The following is a 21658-nucleotide window of genomic DNA, read 5'->3' on the forward strand; positions in this document are numbered from 1 at the left end:
GGTGGACAAAGCAACCTTTCTGAATCTCGTGATCATAATTAGATTACAACGGAGCGAAGTAGATGAAGTGGGAGAGGGAAGAGGCATTGAATGGATGACTGGGAAAGAGTGGGAGTGAAGGAACAATGGAGGTGGCAGGAGCAGAGAACAGATGGAGATGGTATTGCTGAATAAAAGGAGGAAGAGAATGAGGAAGAATAAGATGAAACAGAGACAAGTAGAAAGATGTCAGAAAAGGACAAGATAGGGGATGGAGTGGTGGAAATGAGGATGAGAGATCTAAAAATCCTTCCCAATACACAACCTGAAATTTATATCATTTTCATTGCTCTAGTGACACATGAAGAAACATTACTGTAAAACTGCAAAGTTGGTAAATTAATCAGAAACAATGGAATTGCGGATTCTATTTAACAAGCAAGCTAGCAAATCACATCAGAGGGAAATACAGCACTATTCACACACATTAGGTCACCCAGAACAAACCTCTTTGGGAGAAAATGCCCCCAGAGATTCCAGCAACATCTGTGCAGCTCTTCTGTTGACAATCTAACGGGAGTTAAATATTAGCGGATATGCAGCAAGGGAAAAGGGGAGGAGTTAAAGCAATGGGATCGGGGGAGAGAAAAGTCCGAAACAAGGAAGGGAGACAGCAAAATAAAAGCAGAATAACAAATTACATTGGTTATTAAATTATAGAGCAACAACCATTGGACAACAGATGCAGGAAACTAGACAATGGTAGCCAAAAGGCGCATTTTCTTGACACCCAGACAGACAGACACACACACACACACACACACAGCATTAAGCGACATTCAGCTTTAGAAACTACACATTACACTGATATATACACTGATATATACACTGATGAAAGTGTTTGTGGTTGAAGGGATGGATCTTCATCTCATGAAACTAAAGACACTTTACTCAGTACGACAGGTAGTGAAAGCACAACAAGCCTGTACAACAAGCCAACTTATTCATTGCTGCAGGCACAAGGGCCTCTGTTTCTCCTGGGTTACAAAAATAGCTGACAGAGACAGTGGAAAGAAAACATGTCTCCTATTCATTGGCTCTTCTAATGGTTCTCCCACAAAAAAATCATAAGCACTTTGAGGTAAAACAGCTTGGAAGTTTAAATGTTTATGACGAATCTCGTCCTGATGCTCAGCATCAATTTTAACATTATTTCATTGTATTGTACCCTATGGGGAAAAAATTGTTGAGCTTGTGTGGGGGATACATGGATCTTACAAATTTGCGAAGGAATTATTGAGTTTTTTCATGCATCTTGTTGGTAGCACTCATCTCTTCAGCAGAAGGTCAAGCCCCACTTTGTGTTTTCAGCATATAATCTGACACTTTAGTAGGGGGAATGCAGAGGGCTCAGTTGGAGGCAATGTCCTTAAAATAAGAAGGCAAACTAAGATATGGGTTGGAATTTCCCCAGCAAAATGGGAATCATTTGTCAGGTCATTTCTTGATGCTAAGGAGTGAAAACCTCCCAAGAGATTTTGTTCTCCAGGAGGTGGTTTCAGAAGGAGGCCCAAGGCTGCAATGAGGTGTGGGATGTAAGTTGGGCTGTTTGGTTTGTTTGCCTTGACTTTGCTCAGATATCAGCTAAAGTGCTTAAGCTCGACTCCTCACTGTACTCAATATCAACTCAAAATGCCATGCCCACTCCAAGCCTCCTCATGCCCTTCTTAAATCCCCCCATTTCCCCATGACTCTCTGTGCTTCCTCTTATTCTTCCAAGCCACAGTGTCCCACCCCCCCCTTCATCCCATACTCCTTCAAACCCTCACCATTATCCCCATGTCACTTCCATGTACTCACGCAACCTGCATACCCACACTTCCAGTATCTAGCATGGACAAAATCAACAAAGCATACACTAATGCTGATACATCTTGAAACTGAAAAAGTAAGCCAACAGACTATGAAAAATGTCTTACCACCTCATAAAAGTGGCAATCAAACACTGCCATTCAAATTATTAATGAAAACACCTTGTGAGTTGTAGAGTCACAGAGGTATACAACGTGGAAAAAGACCTGTCAGTCCAACTCGTCAATGTCAACCAGATATCCTAAATTACCAGCACTTGGCCCACATCCCTCTAAAGCCTTCCTATTCATATACCCATCCAGATGCCTTTTAAATGTTGTAACGGTACGAACTTCCACCACTTCCTATGGCAGCTCATTCCATACATGCACCACCCTCTGTGTGAAAAGGTTGCTTCTTAGGTCCCTTTTATCTCTTTCCCCTCTCATTTTAAACATATGTCCTGGTTTTGAACTTCCCCACCCTGTGGAAAAGGTCTATTTATCCTATCCATGTCTCTCATAATTTTATAAACCTCCAAAAAACAACCCCTCAATCTTCGCGCTCCAGGGAAAATAACCCCAGCCTATTCAGCCTGTCCCTATAGCTCAAACCCCCCCAACCCTGGCAACATCCCTGTAAATCCTTTTTGAACTCTTTTAAGTTTCACAACATCCTTCCTATAGCAGTGAGATGAGAACTGCACACAGTATTCCAAAAGTGGCCTTACCAATGTCCTCTACAGCTGCAATATGACCTCCCAACTCCTGTACTCAATACTCTGACCAATAAAGAAAAACATACCCAATGCCTTCTTCACTATCATATTTACCTGCGTCTCTACTTTCAAGAAAATGTAAACCTGCGCTCCAAGGTCTCTTTGTTCAGGAAAACACCCCAGGACCTTACCATGAAGTGTATAAGTCCTGCTCTGATTTGCCTTTCCAAAATGCAGCACCTCGCACTTATCAAACTTAAACTCTATCTGCCACTCCTCGATCCATTGGCCCATCTGATCAAGATACCATTGTACTCTGAGGTAACCTTCTTTGCTGTCCACTACACCTCCAATTTTGGTGTTGTCTGCAAACTTACTAACTATACTTCCTCTGTTCACATCCAAATTATATATATATTTGACGAAAAGCAGTGGACCCAGCACTGACCCTTGCGGCATACTACTGGTCACAAGGTCTCCAGTCTGAAAAGCCACACCTTCTATTGTCTAACTTTATTACCAGTTCTGTATCCAAATGGTTAGTTCCCCCTGTATTCCATGTGATCTAATCTTGCTAACTAGTCTACCATGGGGGACCTCGTTGAACGCCTTACTGAAGACCACCACTCTGCCTTTATCAATCCTCTTTGTTACTTCATCAAAAAAGCTCAATCAAGTTAGTGAGACATGATTTTCCACGCATAAAGCCGTGTTGACTATCCCTAATGAGTCCTTGCTTTTCCAAATACCTGTCCCTCAGTATTCCCTCCAATAACTTGCCCACCACTGATGTCAGGCTCACCGATCTATTGTTCCCTGTCTTTTCCTTACCGTCTTTCTTAAATAGTGGCACCATGTTAGCCAACCTCCAGTCTTCCGGCACCTCACCTGTGACTATCGATGAAACAAATATCTCAGCAAGAGGCCCAGCAATTACTTCTCCAGCTTCCAACAGAGGTCTAGGTACTCCTGATCAGGTCCTGGGGATTAATCCAACTTTATGCATTTTAAGATGTCCAGTACCTCCTCCTCTGTAATATGGACATTTTTCAAGATGTCACTGTTTATTTCCCCATATGCTATATCTTCCATATCCTTCTCCACAATAAACACAGATGTGAAAATATTTGTTTAGTATCTCCCCTGTCTCCTGCAGTTCCTCACATAGGCTGCCTTGCTGATCCTTGAGGGGTCCTATTCTCTCCCTAGTCACCCTTTCGTCCTTAATGTATTTGTAAAATCCATCTGGATTCTCCTTAACCCTGTTTGCCAAAGCTATCTCATGTCTCCTTCTTGCCCTCCTGATTTCTCCCTTAAGTATACTCCTACTGCCTTTATACTCTTCTGAGGATTCATTTGATCTCTCCTGTCTATACCTGACATATGCCTCCTTCTTTTTCTTGACCAAAACCACAATTTCTTTACTCATCCAGCAATCCCTACACCTACTAGCCTTGCCTTTCTCCCTTATGGGAACATACTGTATCTGGACGCTCATTATCTCATTTTTGATGGCTTCCCATTTACCAGCTGCCTCTTTACCTGTGAATATATGCCCCCAATCAACTTTTGGAATTTTAGATTAGATTAGATTAGATTAGATTAGATTAGATTACTTACAGTGTGGAAACAGGCCCTTCGGCCTGCCATAGTGTTAAAGGTTTAGATGGAGAGGAATTTCTTAAGTGTGTACAAGACAATTTTCTGATTCAATATGTGGATGTACCTACTAGAGAAGGTGCAAAACTTGACCTACTCTTGGGAAATAAGGCAGGGCAGGTGACTGAGGTGTCAGTGGGGGTGCACTTTGGGGTCAGCGACCATAATTCTATTCGTTTTAAAATAGTGATGGAAAAGGATAGACCAGATCTAAAAGTTGAAGTTCTAAATTGGAGAAAGGCCAATTTTGATGGTATTAGGCAAGAACTTTCAAAAGCTGATTGGAGGAAGATGTTTGCAGGTAAAGGAACAGCTGGAAAATGGGAAGCCTTCAGAAATGAGATAAGGAGAATCCAGAGAAAGTATATTCCTGTCAGGGTGAAAGGGAAGGCTGGTAGGTATCGGGAATGCTGGATGGCTAAAGAAATTGAGGATTTGGTTACGAAAAAGAAGGAAGCATATGTCAGGTACAGACAGGATAGATTGAGTGAATCCTTAGAAGCATATAAAGAAAGTAGGAGTATACTTAAGAGGGAAATCAGGAGGGCAAAACGGGGACATGAGATAGCTTCGGCAAATAGAATTAAGGAGAATCCAAAGGGTTTTTACAAATATATTAAGGACAAAAGGGTAACTAGGGAGAGAATAGGGCCCCTCAAAGATCAGCAAGGCAGCCTTTGTGTGGAGCCACAGAAAATGGGGGAGATACTAAATGAATATTTTGCATCAGTATTTACTGTGGAAAAGGATATGGCAGATATAGACTGTAGGGAAATAGATGGTGACATCTTGCAAAATGTCCAGATTACAGAGGAGGAAGTGCTGGATGTCTTGAAAAGGTTAAAGGTGGATAAATCCCCAGGATCTGATCAGGTGTACCCAAGAACTCTGTGGGAAGCTAGAGAAGTGATTGCTGGGCCTCTTGCTGAGATATTTGTGTCATCGATAGTCACAGGTGAGGTGCCGGAAGACTGGAGGTTGGCAAACGTGGTGCCACTGTTTAAGAAGGGTGGTAAGGACAAGCCAGGGAACTATAGACCGGTGAGCCTGACCTTGGTGCTGGGCAAGTTGTTGGAGGGAATCCTGAGGGACAGGATGTACATGTATTTGGAAAGGCAAGGACAGATTCGGGATAGTCAACATGGCTTTGTGCGTGGGAAATCATGTCTCACAAACTTGATTGAGTTTTTTGAAGAAGTAACAAAGAAGATTGATGAGGGCAGAGCAGTAGATGTGACCTATATGGACTTCAGTAAGGCGTTCGACAATGTTCCCCCCGGGAGACTGATTAGCAAGGTTAGATCTCATGGAATACAGGGAGAACTAGCCATTTGGATACAGAAATGGCTCAAAGGTAGAAGGCAGAGGGTGGTGGTGGAGGGTTGTTTTTCAGACTTGTGGAGTGCCACAAGGATCGGTGCTGGGCCCTCTACTTATTGTCATTCACATAAATGATTTGGATGCGAACATAACAGGTACAGTTAGTAAGTTTGCAGATGACACCAAAATTGGAGGTGTAGTGGACAGCGAAGAGGGTTACCTCAGATTACAACAGGATCTTGACCAGATGGGCCAATGGGCTGAGAAGTGGCAGATGGAGTTTAATTCAGATAAATGCGAGGTGCTGCATTTTGGGAAAGCAAATCTTAGCAGGACTTATACACTTAATGGTAAGGTCCTAGAGAGTGTTGCTGAACAAAGAGACCTTGGAGTGCAGGTTCATAGCTCCTTGAAAGTGGAGTCGCAGGTAGATAGGATAGTGAAGAAGGTGTTTGGTATGCTTTCCTTTATTGGTCAGAGTATTGAGTACAGGAGTTGGGAGGTCATGTTGCGGCTGTACAGGACATTGGTTAGGCTACGGTTGGAATATTGCATGCAATTCTGGTCTCCTTCCTATCAGAAAGATGTTGTGAAACTTGAAAGGGTTCAGAAAAGATTTACAAGGATGTTGCCAGGGTTGGAGGATCTGAGCTACAGGGAGAGGCTGAACAGGCTGGGGCTGTTTTCCCTGGAGTGTCGATGGCTGAGGAGTGACCTTATAGAGGTTTACAAAATTATGAGGGGCATGGATAGGATAAATAGGCAAAATCTTTTCTCTGGGGTCGGGGATTCCAGAACTAGAGGGCATAGGTTTAGGGTGAGAGGGGAAAGATATAAAAGAGACCTAAGAGGCAACATTTTCACACAGAGGGTGGTACGTGTATGGAATGAGCTGCCAGAGGATGTGGTGGAGGCTGGTACAATTGCAACATTTAAGAGGCATTTGGATGGGTATATGAATAGGAAGGGTTTGGAGGGATATGGGCCAGGTTCTGGTAGGTGGGACTAGATTGGGGTGGGATATCTGGTCGGCATGGACGGGTTAGACTGAAGGGTCTGTTTCCATGCTGTACATCTCTATGACTCTATGACTCTAAGTCCACACCGACCCACCGAAGTACAACCCACCCAGACTCATTCCCCTACATTTACCCCTTCACCTAACACTACAGGCCACTTAGCATGGCCAATTCACCTAACCTGCATATTTTTGGATTGTGGGAGGAAACCGGAGCACCCGGAGGAAACCCACACAGACACGGGTCTTGCCTAAAACCATCAAAATTGGTGTTCCACCAATTTAGAACTTCAACTTTTTAAACCAGTCTATCCTTTTCCATCACTATTTTAAAACTAATGGAACTATGGTCGCTGGCCCCAGAGTGCTCCCCCACAGACACCTCAGTCACCTACCCTGCCTTATTTCCCAAGAGTAGGTCAAGTTTTGCACCTTCTCTCGTAGGTAACATTTTCTTGTACACACTTGTCAAACTCCTCTCCATCTATGGCAGTCCCAGTCTATGTTTGCAAAGTTAAAATCCCCTAACATAACCACCCTTTTATTTTTACAGGTAATTGAGATCTCTTTACAAATTTGTCTCAATTCCTGCCGACTATTGAGGGATCTATCAGACAATTCCAGTCAGGTGATCATTCTTTTCTTATTTCTCAGTTCCACCCAAGTAACTTCTCTGGACGTATTCCCAGGAATATCTTCCCTAACTACAGCTGTAATTTTGTCCTAATCAAAAACGCCACTCACCCTCCTTTCTTGTTCCCCTTTCTATCCTTTCTGTAGCATCGATACCCTGGAATGTTAAGCTGCCAGTCCTGCCCATCCCTGAGCCATGTTTCTGTAATTACTATGATATTCCTATCCCATGTTCCCAACCATGCCTTATGTTCATCTGCCTTCCCTGTTAGGCCTCTTGCATTGAAATAAATGCAATTTATCAATCCTACCTCGATCTCTGCTTTGTTCCTTCCTATCCTGACTGCTGGACTTGCTCCTTTTCCCAAGTGTTCCATTCTCAGATTGATCTCTTTCTTCACTATCTCCCTGGGTCACACACTTCCCCCCTACCTCCCCACCGCCCCCGTCCCCGCCCTCCCTCATCTCCACCTTACTAGTTTAAATCCTCCCGAGCAGCTCTAGCAAATCTCTCTGCCAGTCTATTAGTTCCCTTTCAATTCAGGTGCAATCCATCCTTCTTGTACAGGTCACTTCTACCCCAAAAGATATTCCAATGATCAAAAAATGTGAACCCTTCTCCCCTACAACAGCTCCAGGCCATACATTCATTTGCTCCATCCTCATCTTCCTACCCTCACTAGCTCGTGGCACCGGGAGTAATCCATATATTACTACCTTCAATGAGCTCCTTTTTAAATTTCTGCCTAACTTTCTATATTCTTTCCTCAGAATCTCATCCTTTTTCCTTCCTATGTTGTTAGTTCCAATGTATACCATAACTTCCTGCTGGTCCCTCTCCCTTTGAGAACATTCTGCACCCTCTCTGAGACATCCTTGATCCTGGCACCAGCGAGGCTACACAATCATTCTGATTTTTTGTTGCCGGCCACAGAAACATCTGTCTGTGCCTCTGACTAGAGAGTCCTCTAACACAATTAATTGCTTGGAACCTGACATATGCCTGACAGAAACCTGGTTGTCTGTGCTACATTCCCCCAAGAGTATCTCATCCCTGACATTTTCCAAAAATATATACTTGTTTGAGATGGGGATAGACACAGGATACTCCTGCACGACCAACTTCTCTCTCCTACCTTTCCAGGATGTAACCTATCTATCTGACTGTATCCAGGGCTTTTCTCCCTTCCTAGGACTGCCATCCATCTTTAGTCTTCTAGTCATCTCCCAATCTTACCCAAATAAATAAACAAACATTAAAAACCTCCCAAAAGAAATAAGAATTTATTACAATGCGATTAAAGTATCAAACAAACATAGCGCACCCCTTTGCACCTGTATAAATATTGTCTACAGGGGTGAATATGTTAGTTTGTCTCAGAACGTAGCCATATAAAATGGAGTCTGGCTATTTGTTCAATCTGCAGCTGTTGGTGTAGTTGCCCGTGTTGTACCTGGGGCTATGAAGCAGAAATGAGGGAGAATGAAGGACCTGGAGCAGGCATGATGATGTGAGGCATGAGCAAGAAAAGCTAGCTTTCAAAAGCTTCCTGATTCTACAGCAGACTTGCTCCGTATTTAACAAACTGATTTAAATGGCTAGTTCTGACAGTTTTCGGGAAGCCACCTGCCCCAGGAAAAAAAAAGGGAAGGGAAATTTGCATTTCCAGCAGGGATTTAAATTGCGAACCCAATAATCCTGGAAAGTGAGCCACTTTGGCGAAAATGGCAGATGGCGGGAATGGCCTGACAACTTTGAAATTGTTGCCCCATGTGCCTCACCTTTCAGCCTCCTGAAGTGGGATTGCTTAGTGCAGGCTTTGTGGGTGGCAGGGGCTGGTAAAAGTCAGCCCCCTTTTCACTTGAACAAATGTAGTTAATGAGGCGCAGAGAAATCTCCACACATTCTAGCTAAATGCATTTGCTAACTAGAAACAGATTAACTGATTGTTCATCCCCTTGCTGCTATGTGGGATATTGCTTCGGATCTTATTGTCACCGTTCAATAAATAACAACAAGAGAATGTATTGGTGCATGGGACCTTGGAATGTTTCTGAGGAATATAGAATGGTTAAACATAAATATAGGTTACTTTAATTCGCATATATTACTGGACATTTCTTCATCCAAGTTGCTGAACATTGTCATTCTTAGTGGCCAGTTACTACTGGTCTGACCCTCACGTGTTTCTATCTAACTGAACGTACCTTCTTAGGGGAGAAGACACCCAATGTACCACCATCTTCACGCATGGCCACGCCCATCTCTGCGAGGAGAGCCTCTCTGTAACACAAATTCAAAATTATTGAGAACTTGCTGAAAGGGAAATAAGTTTGATCTGTCAATAGAATTTTGTGAATGAAAGTGTCAAAGGTCGCACAGGGAAGGTCTGGCTAGATTTGATTGAAACTTTTGAAGGTCATGTAAACCCACTGCTTGTTATGATAGATTCTGGGTAGAAATTAGTCATGCTTCACCTTTCCATCCTTATGGCTTCTGTTCTACGTAGCTTTTCTTCCCAGGTTTCATTCAGCTCAGCAATTATCTTCTCTGTCTCCTTTGGGCATAATGCAGAAGTATGAATGCACATCAGTACTCACTTTTAAAATACCATGCTGAAAGAGGTGCTGTGTATTCCCTGAAAGATAGGTGCTTCAGCAACATTTTATATGTGACAATTCCAGTAAGATAGAATGGCTAATCCAATTAACACTTAGCATTGCTGCTATGAAACTCACTGATACATTTCATTCACACAAGGATGCCAGTTTAAAATATCCACATTACAGTAAGTCAACATGTGGTTTCCAGTTTAGCAATTCTATCCACTTCATCAACGGAGATTTAGCATTGCTATTGACAACTGAAGTGACTGCATCATTCAGCCAAATATATGCCAGAGCACAATAGCCAAGGCATTACCATGGAGACTTTTGCCCATGCGCAGTATGGTATTATGCCAACCAAGACACTGTCCTGGGCAGGCTGAAACCCAATTTTTAAACACCCAGTACAAAACTTGCTAGAAGTTGTCACATAGAATATCATAGTGTGAAGGCACAAGGGATTTGCAGGTCCTTGTGCCAAAATCATAAAGAACTAGCATACAGGTTCAGTGGGTAACAGGGAAGGCAAATGGAATGTTGGCCTTGATTTCAAATGAATGGTGCACAAAAATAGGGAGTTTTTGCTAAACTAAACAAAGTAGAACAGGCAGGAGGCTCGAAGAACACAACAAGCCAGGCAGCATCAGGAGGTGGAGAAGTCACCGTTTTGGGTGTAACCCTTCTTCAGGACTTGGTGTGGGACTGTGGGGAGCTACAGATAAATGGGAGGGGTGTGGTAGGGTTTCAGATGGGGTGAGGGGCAGAGTGGAGAGGTAGTGATAGGTGAACACAGGTAGAGAGTACAGCCTTATAGGTCAATGGGAGGAATGAATCCGGTTGGAAGCTGGAAGGAAGGGTTGGTCAGAGAAATGGAAGGGAGAATGAGGCACTGGGAAGGGAGTCAGGAGATGGGAAGGGAGGTTATTTGAAATTGGAGAACTCAATGTTGAGTCCTGCAGGCTGTAGGCTGTCCAGGCAGAAGATGAGGTATTGGCGCTTGGTAGACTAAAGTTGGATTATGCTCAATTAGAAAGCATACAGTTTTGGGCTCCATCTCTAAGGAAAGATATAATGGTATTGGAGACAGTTTGGAGAAAGTTCACTAGGCTTCTACCAGGTATGGAGGACTATCTTATGAGGAGAGTTGGGCCTGGTCTCACTGGAATTTAGAAGAATGAAAGGTGAAACACCACAAGACTCACAGGAGATTTGACAGGATAAATGTGGAAAAGTACTTCTCCCTTATGGGAAGGTTTAGGACCAGAGGGAAAAAAATCTTAGAATAAGAAGGATCATCCATTTGAGAGAGAGACTAGGAGGAATTTCTTTCTCAGAGGGTAGTGAATCTGTGGACTTCTCTAACACAGAGAGTTATTGATGCTGGGTAATTAAGTGTTTTCAAAGCTGAGATTGATTGATTGTTAATCAGACAAGAAATCAAAGCTTATGAGGAAAAGGCAGGAAAATGGAAGTGAAAGGATGAACAGATCAGCCTTGATCTCATTAACTGGTGGAGCAGACTCAATGGGCTGATTGTTCCTTGGTTTTAGGGTATTAAGATGAGTAGGGATTAGTAATTGTTGAAGAACTTATCAAAGGCCCTGAGAAAGCAGCTTTTAAGGTAAGTTCATCATCCTTTTTTCCTCAATTATTGGTTAAAATACATAGGCTATTGGCTCTAAGGTATGCTGTCTTTGCATTTGACCTACTGACTGAATTGGAAAGCTTTTCCAAATTTATTTCATTCTTTGTCACTTCTACAACCATTCCAATGAACAATGTCATACATGTGTCATGAACACTGGCATTTCCCGTGAACCTTTTTTTGTTACCCTCCCCCAGTGTCACAGTTTGGGTGTGCTTACCTTTAGTCGCTCAATGGCTTCCTCACTACCAGGGGCGATCATCAGCCGGTCATGCAGGCTGGACACTGACCCCGCACGGCTGGACAGAGCAGACAGGGACGGTGAGGGGCTCACTCCAGCCACCATTCCGGACACTGTGGAGAAATTGTCAGCTCGTTGATTGATAGCTGCTATTCTGCGATTACGGTTATTATTCTCTAAATCGTTCACGTCTATGGAAGGAAGCGGGAGGGGTCAGGGAGAAAGAGAGAAAGAAAAGGAAAGAAAGAAAAAATGAAAGTTGGGTAAAATGAACTAAAACGGGATGAGAAATATAAGTTAGAAAGCAGACAGACACCATGAACGTGTGTAAAATGGATCTGTGCTTGAGGGGAAGTCTGGTTGGTGATCCCCAAGCATGTGCCAACTGTTGGTGGGTTTTGATGGTTTCTGACAGCTTAGAATGGACACTTATTATTGCTCAAACTACTCCAAGATAGAAAAGTATCAGAAGACAACTGTGATGCTAAGTCCCCATTCTAATCAACTGGGTGAACTTGTGAACACTAAAAACTCCATTTACTTGGGGCTTTCTGCTGCTCTGTCTTTGCTCACTCCCACTGTGTGGTTTGCTGCCTGTTGTAATTTGGATATTTTCTAAGTTGGCTGCCCCATCCATTTCCCCACTGACCTCTGGCTATACTGTTACATATTGCAGAGTCCGTGGGTAGCAGGTCATGGGGCTGACATCCCTGGACAGGAGGCTCACTCACCCACGACTGGTTTGAGCTGCAAACTTCCCAACAACTTCGGAGGACCTGGCCAATTGGATCAATATGCATTGTGAGACAAAAGGGCTAATTCACAGAAGTTATTTCGGGACAGTCACATAAACTTGGGTCACCAGGGGTCACAATTAAAATAATTTTTTTTTATTTCTATAGCCACATGGAGAAACAAGCTAACACAGCACGTAGTTGAATTGTCACATATAATTACCTCAACCAGAAGCTTTCAGAACATTTCCAGAGGATAACTGCATTGTTTAGGTTAAAAAGAGAAGTATCAGGTTTAAACCTCATGATAAATTGAAAGTACTCGAGCTGCAAAAGTGATAGCATTATATTATACAAGGAAATGCAAAGGATTGGTGTGACAGATCTTGCAGATACTATCACCATGGCAATGTGTCATGTCACCCTCAGTGGCTAATGAATCCTCTCTCTTCTTCCTTTATGAAAGCATAAATGTTCAAAAAGATTGTAGAGACAGGCATCCTCCTCCAGCACAACAAGTAAGAGAACAAGAAATGAAGCACTGGAGGCAGGAAAGCCAGGGCCATGGAAATACAGGCTGTACTCACCCAAGAATTTTAAAAACTGGAAGGAGAACGAGCCCATTTTCTCCTTGACTCCATTCCACCATATTAATGTTTGATGAACCCATTATTAAGCTTTTTGATTAAGAAGAAACAATCTGTGGCTATTAATGGGCTGAGCAAATTCATATCCTGTATATAGGGAGTACCTGGAACATTGGGGTGGGATGAGAGAAGTGAGACTGAGGAAGTCAATCAACTCTCTTCACGAAAGAAAAGAAATATGCTTCCAGATTTTCATCTCTCCAACTGGCCTGCAACCTAATAAAAGTTGTAGCAGAGTTTGGTTTAAATGTGGAGATTAAAAATCATGACTTATTTCAGAAAGAAGAGTGCCATTAGAGTTACTTTAAACAAGAGTGACTGAACCCAAGTGCAAACTGTCGGGGTATTATTTCATATTGATGTTTTGTGAAGCTGAATCTTATGATCAATGGAGAAATTAAGAAGATAGGTGGACACAGGATTCCATCTTTCCAAATAAAAAGCACAAAAAACCTTGGCACTGTCACTGAGAAGCAGAACCAAGGATAAAGTATTCTCAGAGCTGAGATGCACAGCAATTGGACACATTTGGAAATTCTATCAAAACACAAATTTATGTGGAAGATGACCTCCTAAAATATATGCAGCATGATCACATGCAGAATGGATTTCCACAGAGAAATATGTAAGGGAACTTAATAGAACTTATACAAGATCACAAAAACTCTATTTGTAGATTCCGAGTTTTGTGCTTGCCGATAAATAGCCAAATTGTGGTTAGACCACTAACGTAAAGTCACCATTGTCCTACAGGACTGCTCTCCCATTAAAGAGAAATGACTGATGGTGGTTGAACCTGAGGGTCACCACGCCTCAAGTGAGGGAAGAGGTTGAGAAGGCAGGACCTTCACAGTAACCACGCCGATACAAGAACTGAACCATCCTACTAGTATCATTCAGCATCACAAACCAGCCATCCAGCCGACTGAGCTAACCAATCCCCAAAACCTCAACCTTATTATGTGCAGCTAGATCTTCAGAAAGAGACGCATTTTTGGAACAGATATTGGAACCCTTGAAAGAACTCCTGTGAAAAAAAGAATCATTTCCAACGGCTTTCAGGGTACAAATACACAGCAGTATCAGGGAAAGTAGAAGATTCAACGGTGGAAGCATTTTGAGAGCATCTGATACAGGGCACAAGCATCGATGTGAAAGAAGGATCATGACCAAAAAGGACTGAGAACAGGGACACGTTCGACATTTATCACAGCAACAAGAATTAGACATCGATAACATGAATGCCCAGGGCATGGTGAACAGTTGTTTCAGATGTGACTCAAAATATCATTATACAATGAGTTGGCCTAAATGGAGTAACAAGTTCTTGAAATGTAAGTTCAGAAGGGGAGGTGCCTAAGTCTGATCAAGCAGAAGCAATTGAACTGGTCACAGTACTTAGTTCAGTAATGAATATCCTAGTCACAGATGGTATTCAATTGCACTCTGGCAATGAATGCACATCCCCACAGTGTTTGGAGTGAATTGGCTAAAATGTTACCTAAATTCTTTAAATAATAAGGATAAAAGTAAGATTAAAGGACTTAAGATTTCTAATTTGAAATTTCTAAATTAGGGACGGCATGGTGGCGCAGTATTTAGTAGGGACCCTGGTTCAATTCTAGCCTCAGGTGACTGTCCGTATGGAGTTGCACATTCTCCCTGTGCCTGTGTGTGTTACCTCCTGGTGCTCTGGTTTCCTCCCACAATCCAATGATGTGCAGGTTAGATGGATTGACCATGCTAAATTGGCCGTAGTGTCTAGGGATGTGTAGGGTAGGTGGATTAGCCATGAGAAATGCTGGGTTACAGAGATAAGATGGGGGGGGGTGGGTCTAGGTGGGATGCTTTTCAGAGGGTTGGTGCAGAATCAATGGGCAGAATGGCCTTTTTCCAAACTTTGGGGATTCTATGATTCTAAATGCTTCACGTTTGGGAATGAAAGCACATTTAAGTCTTTAAAAATAATGGTAAGTCTCTATAAAAGTGCTGGAGGAAACCATCTTATCAGCATAGAACTAGTATTAAGTGAAATACTCTCACAGTTGAGCAGGCTGTCATTGAAAAAGGCTCATAGGAAACTGGATCATGGAACACGACAAGTGTCCAGACCTTATTGTATTACCTTAATGAGACCTAACATCTCCAATCAAAATATTAAAGAACTGTTAGTAGTATTAAGGAAAAAAGGCTAATTGTTTTAAAACTACAATTTAAAATCTTGCTAAAGGCTTCAGAAATAAGGGACACTGAGTGCAGAGTAAAGTTATGGAGATCAACAATAAATGTGTTGTTTGTAAATATATAGAGGGACAATACCACAGCCCATTGTGAGTCTCCAGCTCTTAAGAAATTTTAATAAAGTTGTAGTATTGGAGTTGAAGATTTCGAATGAAGTAAAAAATATTTTCATGTTGTACTTTGTCAAGAGAGCAACTAGATCATCCAGCATACAATGATGTATGGAAAAGAAGAGAACATGATAGTGGACCAGATAATGGAGAGATGAATGGAGGCTGGATTGAAGGCACCGGTTAAATCTCTGATTGACATATGCTAAATGAGTGTTCGACTCACAACTTGGGAAGGGAACCACAATTAGTTCCATTTCTTCTGAATATTTGAATGTTGGACATGGAGGAAGAAGGGCCTTCAGTAAGACTGAGGTTTCGGAAACAAAAATCAACAAGTGTCATGGCAGCATATAAGGACGTCAGACATAAATCTTAAGTAGTGGGGGGGCATGGTAAATTACAAAAAACAAGGGTAGAAATTGTAGAAAGGTTATAGTAAAGTTATAGGTAGTGACAATAAAGCAGTAGTTTTTACAGCATGGTGATTGACCTGTTAAAGTACATTCCATGAAATTAATTGCTACTGGTTATATATTCACAGAATCTGACCAAGTAACAGCAAGTGAAAAGACACCATACCATTAGATATACATATGCTGGACAATTACAAGGAATAGATTCTGATTGAACATATACACACTGATACTGAAGATGACGACAGCTCCTAAAAGTTGGAAGTGGAGTCACACACATGCCGAAGGGGCCAGTGAATGGAGGGATGCCACCAATACTGGGAGAGTAGGGAAAGCCAGTGGCAAATGCAAAAATTGGCTAAATGTGCAAAGGACAGAAGGTAAGATCGATAAACTAGCAAAATGTGGAAGGTCAGGAAGTGGACCCGGAAGCAAGCGTGGTCCAAGACAAAAAAAGCTCTGGCTGGTTAAAGGAACCCAGGTTCCTAGAAGGAGCTATCTTGTAGAGGTAGTTCAGAATGAGATCAATGGATGAGTAGAGGTCATAGTTTGGCAAGAACAAGGACCATGAACAAGTGATACCATGAGAAGTAGAAGTCCTTGTAATTGAGAGGTTTCAGTGGCTGTGAACAAATTAAAAGATAAGTTGATAAGGGATGTCCTTCAAAATGAATTAGAAGGCACCAGGTAGGGGTCAGCCAGCTTCATCACACAGATGGATGTGCACACAAATTGTACTTTCAGACAACATGCATCAGGCTAAAGCTGGACTAGCAGCTCTGCATTTCAAAGAAAGGCTTAATGATCAACGTGTTAGAGCTGATTCCTGTACACAGAAAAATTGAGCCTGAAGATTTTTTGAGCTATTTTAGCAACATACTGCTGGGAATTGATTATAAAATTATATGTTTTAACAACAGGAAAATGTCTCAAAGAGAAGTCCTTTTGAAGCCACCTCAGGAAGCACTATTAACGGGAAACTGGAAATTAGGTCAGTGTGTTTATGGGTTGAATGGTGCATTGAGGGTTTGTTACTTCTCAGCTAGGTTTAGAATTAAAATGAGATTTATTGTCTAGTGTTCTCAAGTACAGGGATACAGGAGTACAGTGAAGAGTGTACAAAGTCACCATTTCCAGTGCCATCTTAGGTACAAAAATACCTAGGTACAACATCTTAGGTATGAATTTAAAAAATAAAGAAATAAAAGTTAAAGGTTCAGCATTACAGTCCTTCTAAAGCAGGGAGTCCACTCTGGGCTTTGCTTCGAGGCCAGGCGTCCCTCGAGTGCATGCTGGCTCAACTGTGCCATCCAAGGAGTGGAGGTAAGAAGAGAGAAAAGAAAGAAGAGAAAGAAAAAAGAATGAAAAGTGGAAAAGTAGGTAAAGAAACAGACATAGTGAATGAGCTCTGGCTTAGGAGCCTATTCAGCCGCCATCTTGGATCATTAGGGTTGTCCTGCTATAGGCAGGATGTACTGTTCAAGATAGACCCAGTGCTATTTTATCAGTGTCGCAAGGAGAAATTAGCAAGCATCTTTATGATGCACATTAATGTTTATTGTGAGAGGTTCTGCAGAATTCAAGCAATGTGAGATGGATAAAATTAAAATTAAAATTAGTAGTTAAGCTTCGGAAGCCTGTAAATATGTAGGATTTGATATCACAGCAAGGCAGGGCTAACTTAGGTACACTATGTTACTTAGCACATATCAATCATATCCCAATTAAACAGGCTAGGTTCACTCACAAAGGGAATCCTACATCCAAGGTAGAAGTAGACCAGTTAAGAAGTGGATTGGTAAGTTGAACTGTTTGTGCTCTCAGACTAGACCTAAGACCGATAATGGCCTGTTGGAGTTGAGCACCATGTTAAAACATGTAATAGTGAAAAGGTGCTGACAGCATAAAATAAGTTAAATTCAGAAAAATGCACACTCAAATCTCCAACCTTGGGTTACCCAGAAGATAGAAAGTTCACCATTTTTAGTGATGTTTCACATGCCAATCTTCCAGATGGACATTCTAATACAGCATGGTTTATTAGATTCGTAGTGCAAAAGAATAACAAATGTTCGCCACTAGCCTGGAAGCCAAGAGAATTGAAAAAAAGGCTAGTTAAAAGTATATTAATTTCTGAAATACTGGCACAAGTAGAAGTAATAGATATGGGTGTGTACATCTCTAATATCCTGAAGCAGCTCTTCTACAATGGGCAATCTGAGGAAAAATACATTCCCCGAAAGGTTATATGGATAATCATTTTCTGTGCGGAAATGTTCACTTGGCAAAATGCCTCACTGAGTTTTGATTGTGACTTGACATTGGTAATGCTAGAGAATATGAAATCCATGAAAGGTTGGTTGTGTTATATCACACAATATAGAAGAACTTTTAAAAACTGATTAGTTTTGGAAAGGTTGTCAAAAGTTTGAATTTAAAGAAAGGAAGAACATTTGTTAATAATGTTGTGAAGCTTGTAAAAGACTTTATATCAAGTTATGAAGAAATAGGTGTTAGCTATTAATTGTCTGAGTGCATACATATAGAGTGCACCTGATACAGTGGGTGTGAGAATAAGAGGAATAAAACTGAGGAAGTTGATAAACTCTGCACTAAAGAAAAGGTATATGTGACTTGATTTCAATCACTCCAACTGGTATCAAATTTATTAACATGCCATTTAATGTGATCCTTAACCTCAACTCAATTTTTCTGCCCTATTCCCATCTCCCTGTTTCTCTTAGCGTCCAAATTCCTATTGATGTTTCTGCTGTATTTACTCAATATAGCCTGTGGGAACTTGAAAATATTTACAACCATCTTAATGAATAAAGTCCTCCTCATCAAAGTCTGAAATGGCAAACCTTTTATCATCAGATAAAAATTCCATTCTCAGCATCTCTCAAATGTATGTTTCAATGAGATCATCTCCCATTCTTCTAAAGTCCAGAAGGTTTTGGCCCAGTTTATTCAAAGATGGCAGAACTTATTTTTCCATGTTTTCCCAATGTCCTGTAATAATCTTCTCACTTGCTAATGCACAGCTTTATTGTTCTTTGCCACAGTACATGTGTCCATCCAATGTATCTAAGTACTTGCATGTATTTGAGTTCCTCAAGGATGTATGTGCTCCCATTGTAGGAATGCGAACAGAGTTATGTATCCCTGTTTGTGTATGTATCTCAGGCATATCTACTGTCCATCCTATACACATACCTGTTTTTATATTTGTGTACAGTCTATATGATCTGTGTGCCTTATCTGCACTTCGCTCTATGCGTATGTTTGTCTCTCTTTTGTATGTTACACCTTTGCATGCAGCACGTGTTTCATGTACATATTTACACCTCATGTATATGTTTGTCCTGTGTCCATGTCTATATCATATTTAGGTATATCGCTCTTGAATGTGTATGTCTCTTGGGTTTGTGCGTGCCCCGCGTATGAGCATGCCCAATTTACATGTGCCTCCCACCTTGGTTAACTTTGTTCATCATTATGTCCTATATATGATCCCTCCCTATTTATGCAATATTTATGTATACCTACGAGTCCTGTGTGTGAGCCCCATGTTTGTTTTTCACATCTCCCCATGTTAATAAATATCTATAAATGTTCCTTATATGTCCATGTTCTGTGAATGTGCTACTTGAATATAAACCGCCATGTGCCATCTTTGTGTCTGCGTTCCACATATGTATATGTTCCTTGCAAGTGTCTGAGGCCTATGCATATACCATGTGGTGCCTGACATTTGATTGTATAACCTGAGTTTACGTTGGAGCTGGTTATGTAAATGTCATGGATATTTATTGTTATATCTCCACTGCCATGTTTTTTGCCTGAGATAGAAGTAAGGCTGTCTAACCCTTTAAATTCCACAGAGATGCGTTCACATTGAGATCTCATAAGTGTTGAGTTGGTAGCACTATAACTTCACGGTTAGATGGATGTGGTTTCCGGTGAATACACTGGTCATGAAGTTCTCTCTTCATGGGTTCTTTGCCTAAAAACAGGTTCTTGGGGATAATTTGCCAACCTACAGTGATGTGTTATGGAAGGGCAAGGAAGCTGATCTTGAGTCTATCTCAGCTGTAACAGGAGAATTGAACCCCATGTGTTGCCATTAACTGATCCATACACTAAATGTCTATCCACCTGAACTAAGTGACCCCTTTGCTGAAATTTAATGGGAACTACTTTGTCATACTTTGTCAAAGAAGTGGCTCCGTACATTGGAGAGGAACAGGAGCCCTCATTCCCACAGCAGGTCTACCCTGTCAACAGCCTTGTTGTGGGTGTGATAGCCAGAGTGCAGTGTGATTCCAGACATCCTGTCCAACTTCTCTGAAACAGCCCAAAGTATAATCAAAATCCACCAACAGCAAGACAGTCCTGTTGTGTGGCAAATTTGGTTGGATGGGATTCAGTAAACATACATCTCGTTCTAAATAAGCGACATTGACATTAGACACAGAGAGCAAGAAAGACAAAGATGGAGCACACGCGCGTGCGCGCACACACACACATACAGCAAATGGGCGATGCACAGCAGAAACATTGCAATAGCATGAGGGGTGCAGTCATGTAGTAAGCCTCTCAGGAAACGGCTCAACACCAGACATGCTGTGCTCTGTCCCGAGTTTTAAAGCAGGATATGTGTTTGTTAGTCTTTAACAGTGGTTCAATCCTTCAGCCCTCTGAGCTCCTCCAATTCTGGCTTAATTTTCTTCATTCCATAATCAATGCTTATGTCTTCAGCTACTAAGGCCCTCAACCCCCAAATGCTCTCCCTCAACTTCTCCATCTCTCCATCTCTTCCTCTTATAAACTACTCCTTCAAACCTACTTCTTTGGGCATACTTTTAGTCATCTCTCCCGTTTTTTTTGGCTTGGTATCAAATTTGATTAATTCAACTTCTCTGAAGTATCTTGGGGCATTTTACAGCTTTAAAGGCACTACATAAATAAAGCGTTTTTGCTATCCCAGTTATTTGATGTCATTAATTTTTATATATCCTTTGAGAACCATTTATCTATTAACACACTCAGTAAGAAAAGAGTAAACTGCTTGTATATCAAGATCCTTTGGCAAAGATGGTCATACCCTGTATATTTTATGCTCGTTTTTTTTAAGTTTAAAAAGAGCACATTAATTCTTAACTTTTAAAAAGCTTTATTTCTGTCTCAGCAAAAGTTGGTGCCTTGGGAGGAGCAATGACAAATTTAAGAGGAAGAGGTGTTAGAGCAAAAATTGTATTAAATGGCTGGTGAAAGATCGGTGGTACACTTAATATATTGAGGGGACTGGTATGTTGTCTAATAATCTATAAAATATCAACCCAAGAGTGCTGGAAAGGCTTGATCACTGAAAGTGTTTAAAGAGGAGGTAGGGTTTTGAAATAGTGGGGAGTTGATGGCTATCATAAGCTCAAGAGGAGTTGAGGCCTGGGGCAGATCAACCAAGATCTTGTTCAATGGTAGGTTGGGTTTGAGGGACCCCAATGGTGCACTCCTGCTCCTATTTCTTATCCAGCCCAATGTTAGTCTGACAGCTCCTATTTCTTATGTCCTTATGTATCCCAATGTTAGTTGACAGTTCCTATTTCTTATGTCCTTATGTATCGCAATGTTAATCTGACAACTCCTATTTCTTTTGTCCTTATGTAGCCCTAACAGCACACCAACACGGGCATATGTGAACGGAATTATATAGGGGTTATTGCTATAAGATGCGAGGGTAGTGGTGTGGCTATTGTTTGAGCCAGAGCACTGGGTAACCAGGAGTCTGTAGCAAGGGTAGCAGTGCAGAAGCCTTTCAGTTACAGCATGAGAGAAA

At 41.6% G+C, this 21658-nt stretch overlaps 1 protein-coding gene across 22 annotated transcripts in view; it reads right to left on the reverse strand.

Moving 5' to 3' along the window:
* kif1aa (kinesin family member 1Aa) overlaps window positions 1-21658 on the reverse strand; it is a 374456-nt gene that overhangs the window by 136583 nt on the left and 216215 nt on the right. For 12 of the 22 annotated variants that reach the window (XM_087993835.1, XM_087993834.1, XM_087993840.1 and 9 more), the window contains 3 exons: window positions 11651-11862; window positions 9657-9736; window positions 9387-9462 (listed from right to left, as the gene is read on the reverse strand). In XM_087993835.1, coding sequence (XP_087849961.1) covers window positions 9387-9462; window positions 9657-9736; window positions 11651-11862 — 368 coding nt within the window. Of the gene's footprint in view, window positions 1-486; window positions 550-9386; window positions 9463-9656; window positions 9737-11650; window positions 11863-21658 lie in introns of all 22 variants that reach the window. The other 10 variants (XM_087993839.1, XM_087993838.1, XM_087993837.1 and 7 more) reach the window with 2 other exon arrangements.

The sequence above is a fragment of the Chiloscyllium plagiosum genome, unplaced genomic scaffold, assembly GCF_037043375.1.
Source record: "Chiloscyllium plagiosum isolate Xiang-an unplaced genomic scaffold, Cpla_swu_hap1 HiC_scaffold_13, whole genome shotgun sequence".
Classification (NCBI taxonomy): domain Eukaryota; kingdom Metazoa; phylum Chordata; class Chondrichthyes; order Orectolobiformes; family Hemiscylliidae; genus Chiloscyllium; species Chiloscyllium plagiosum.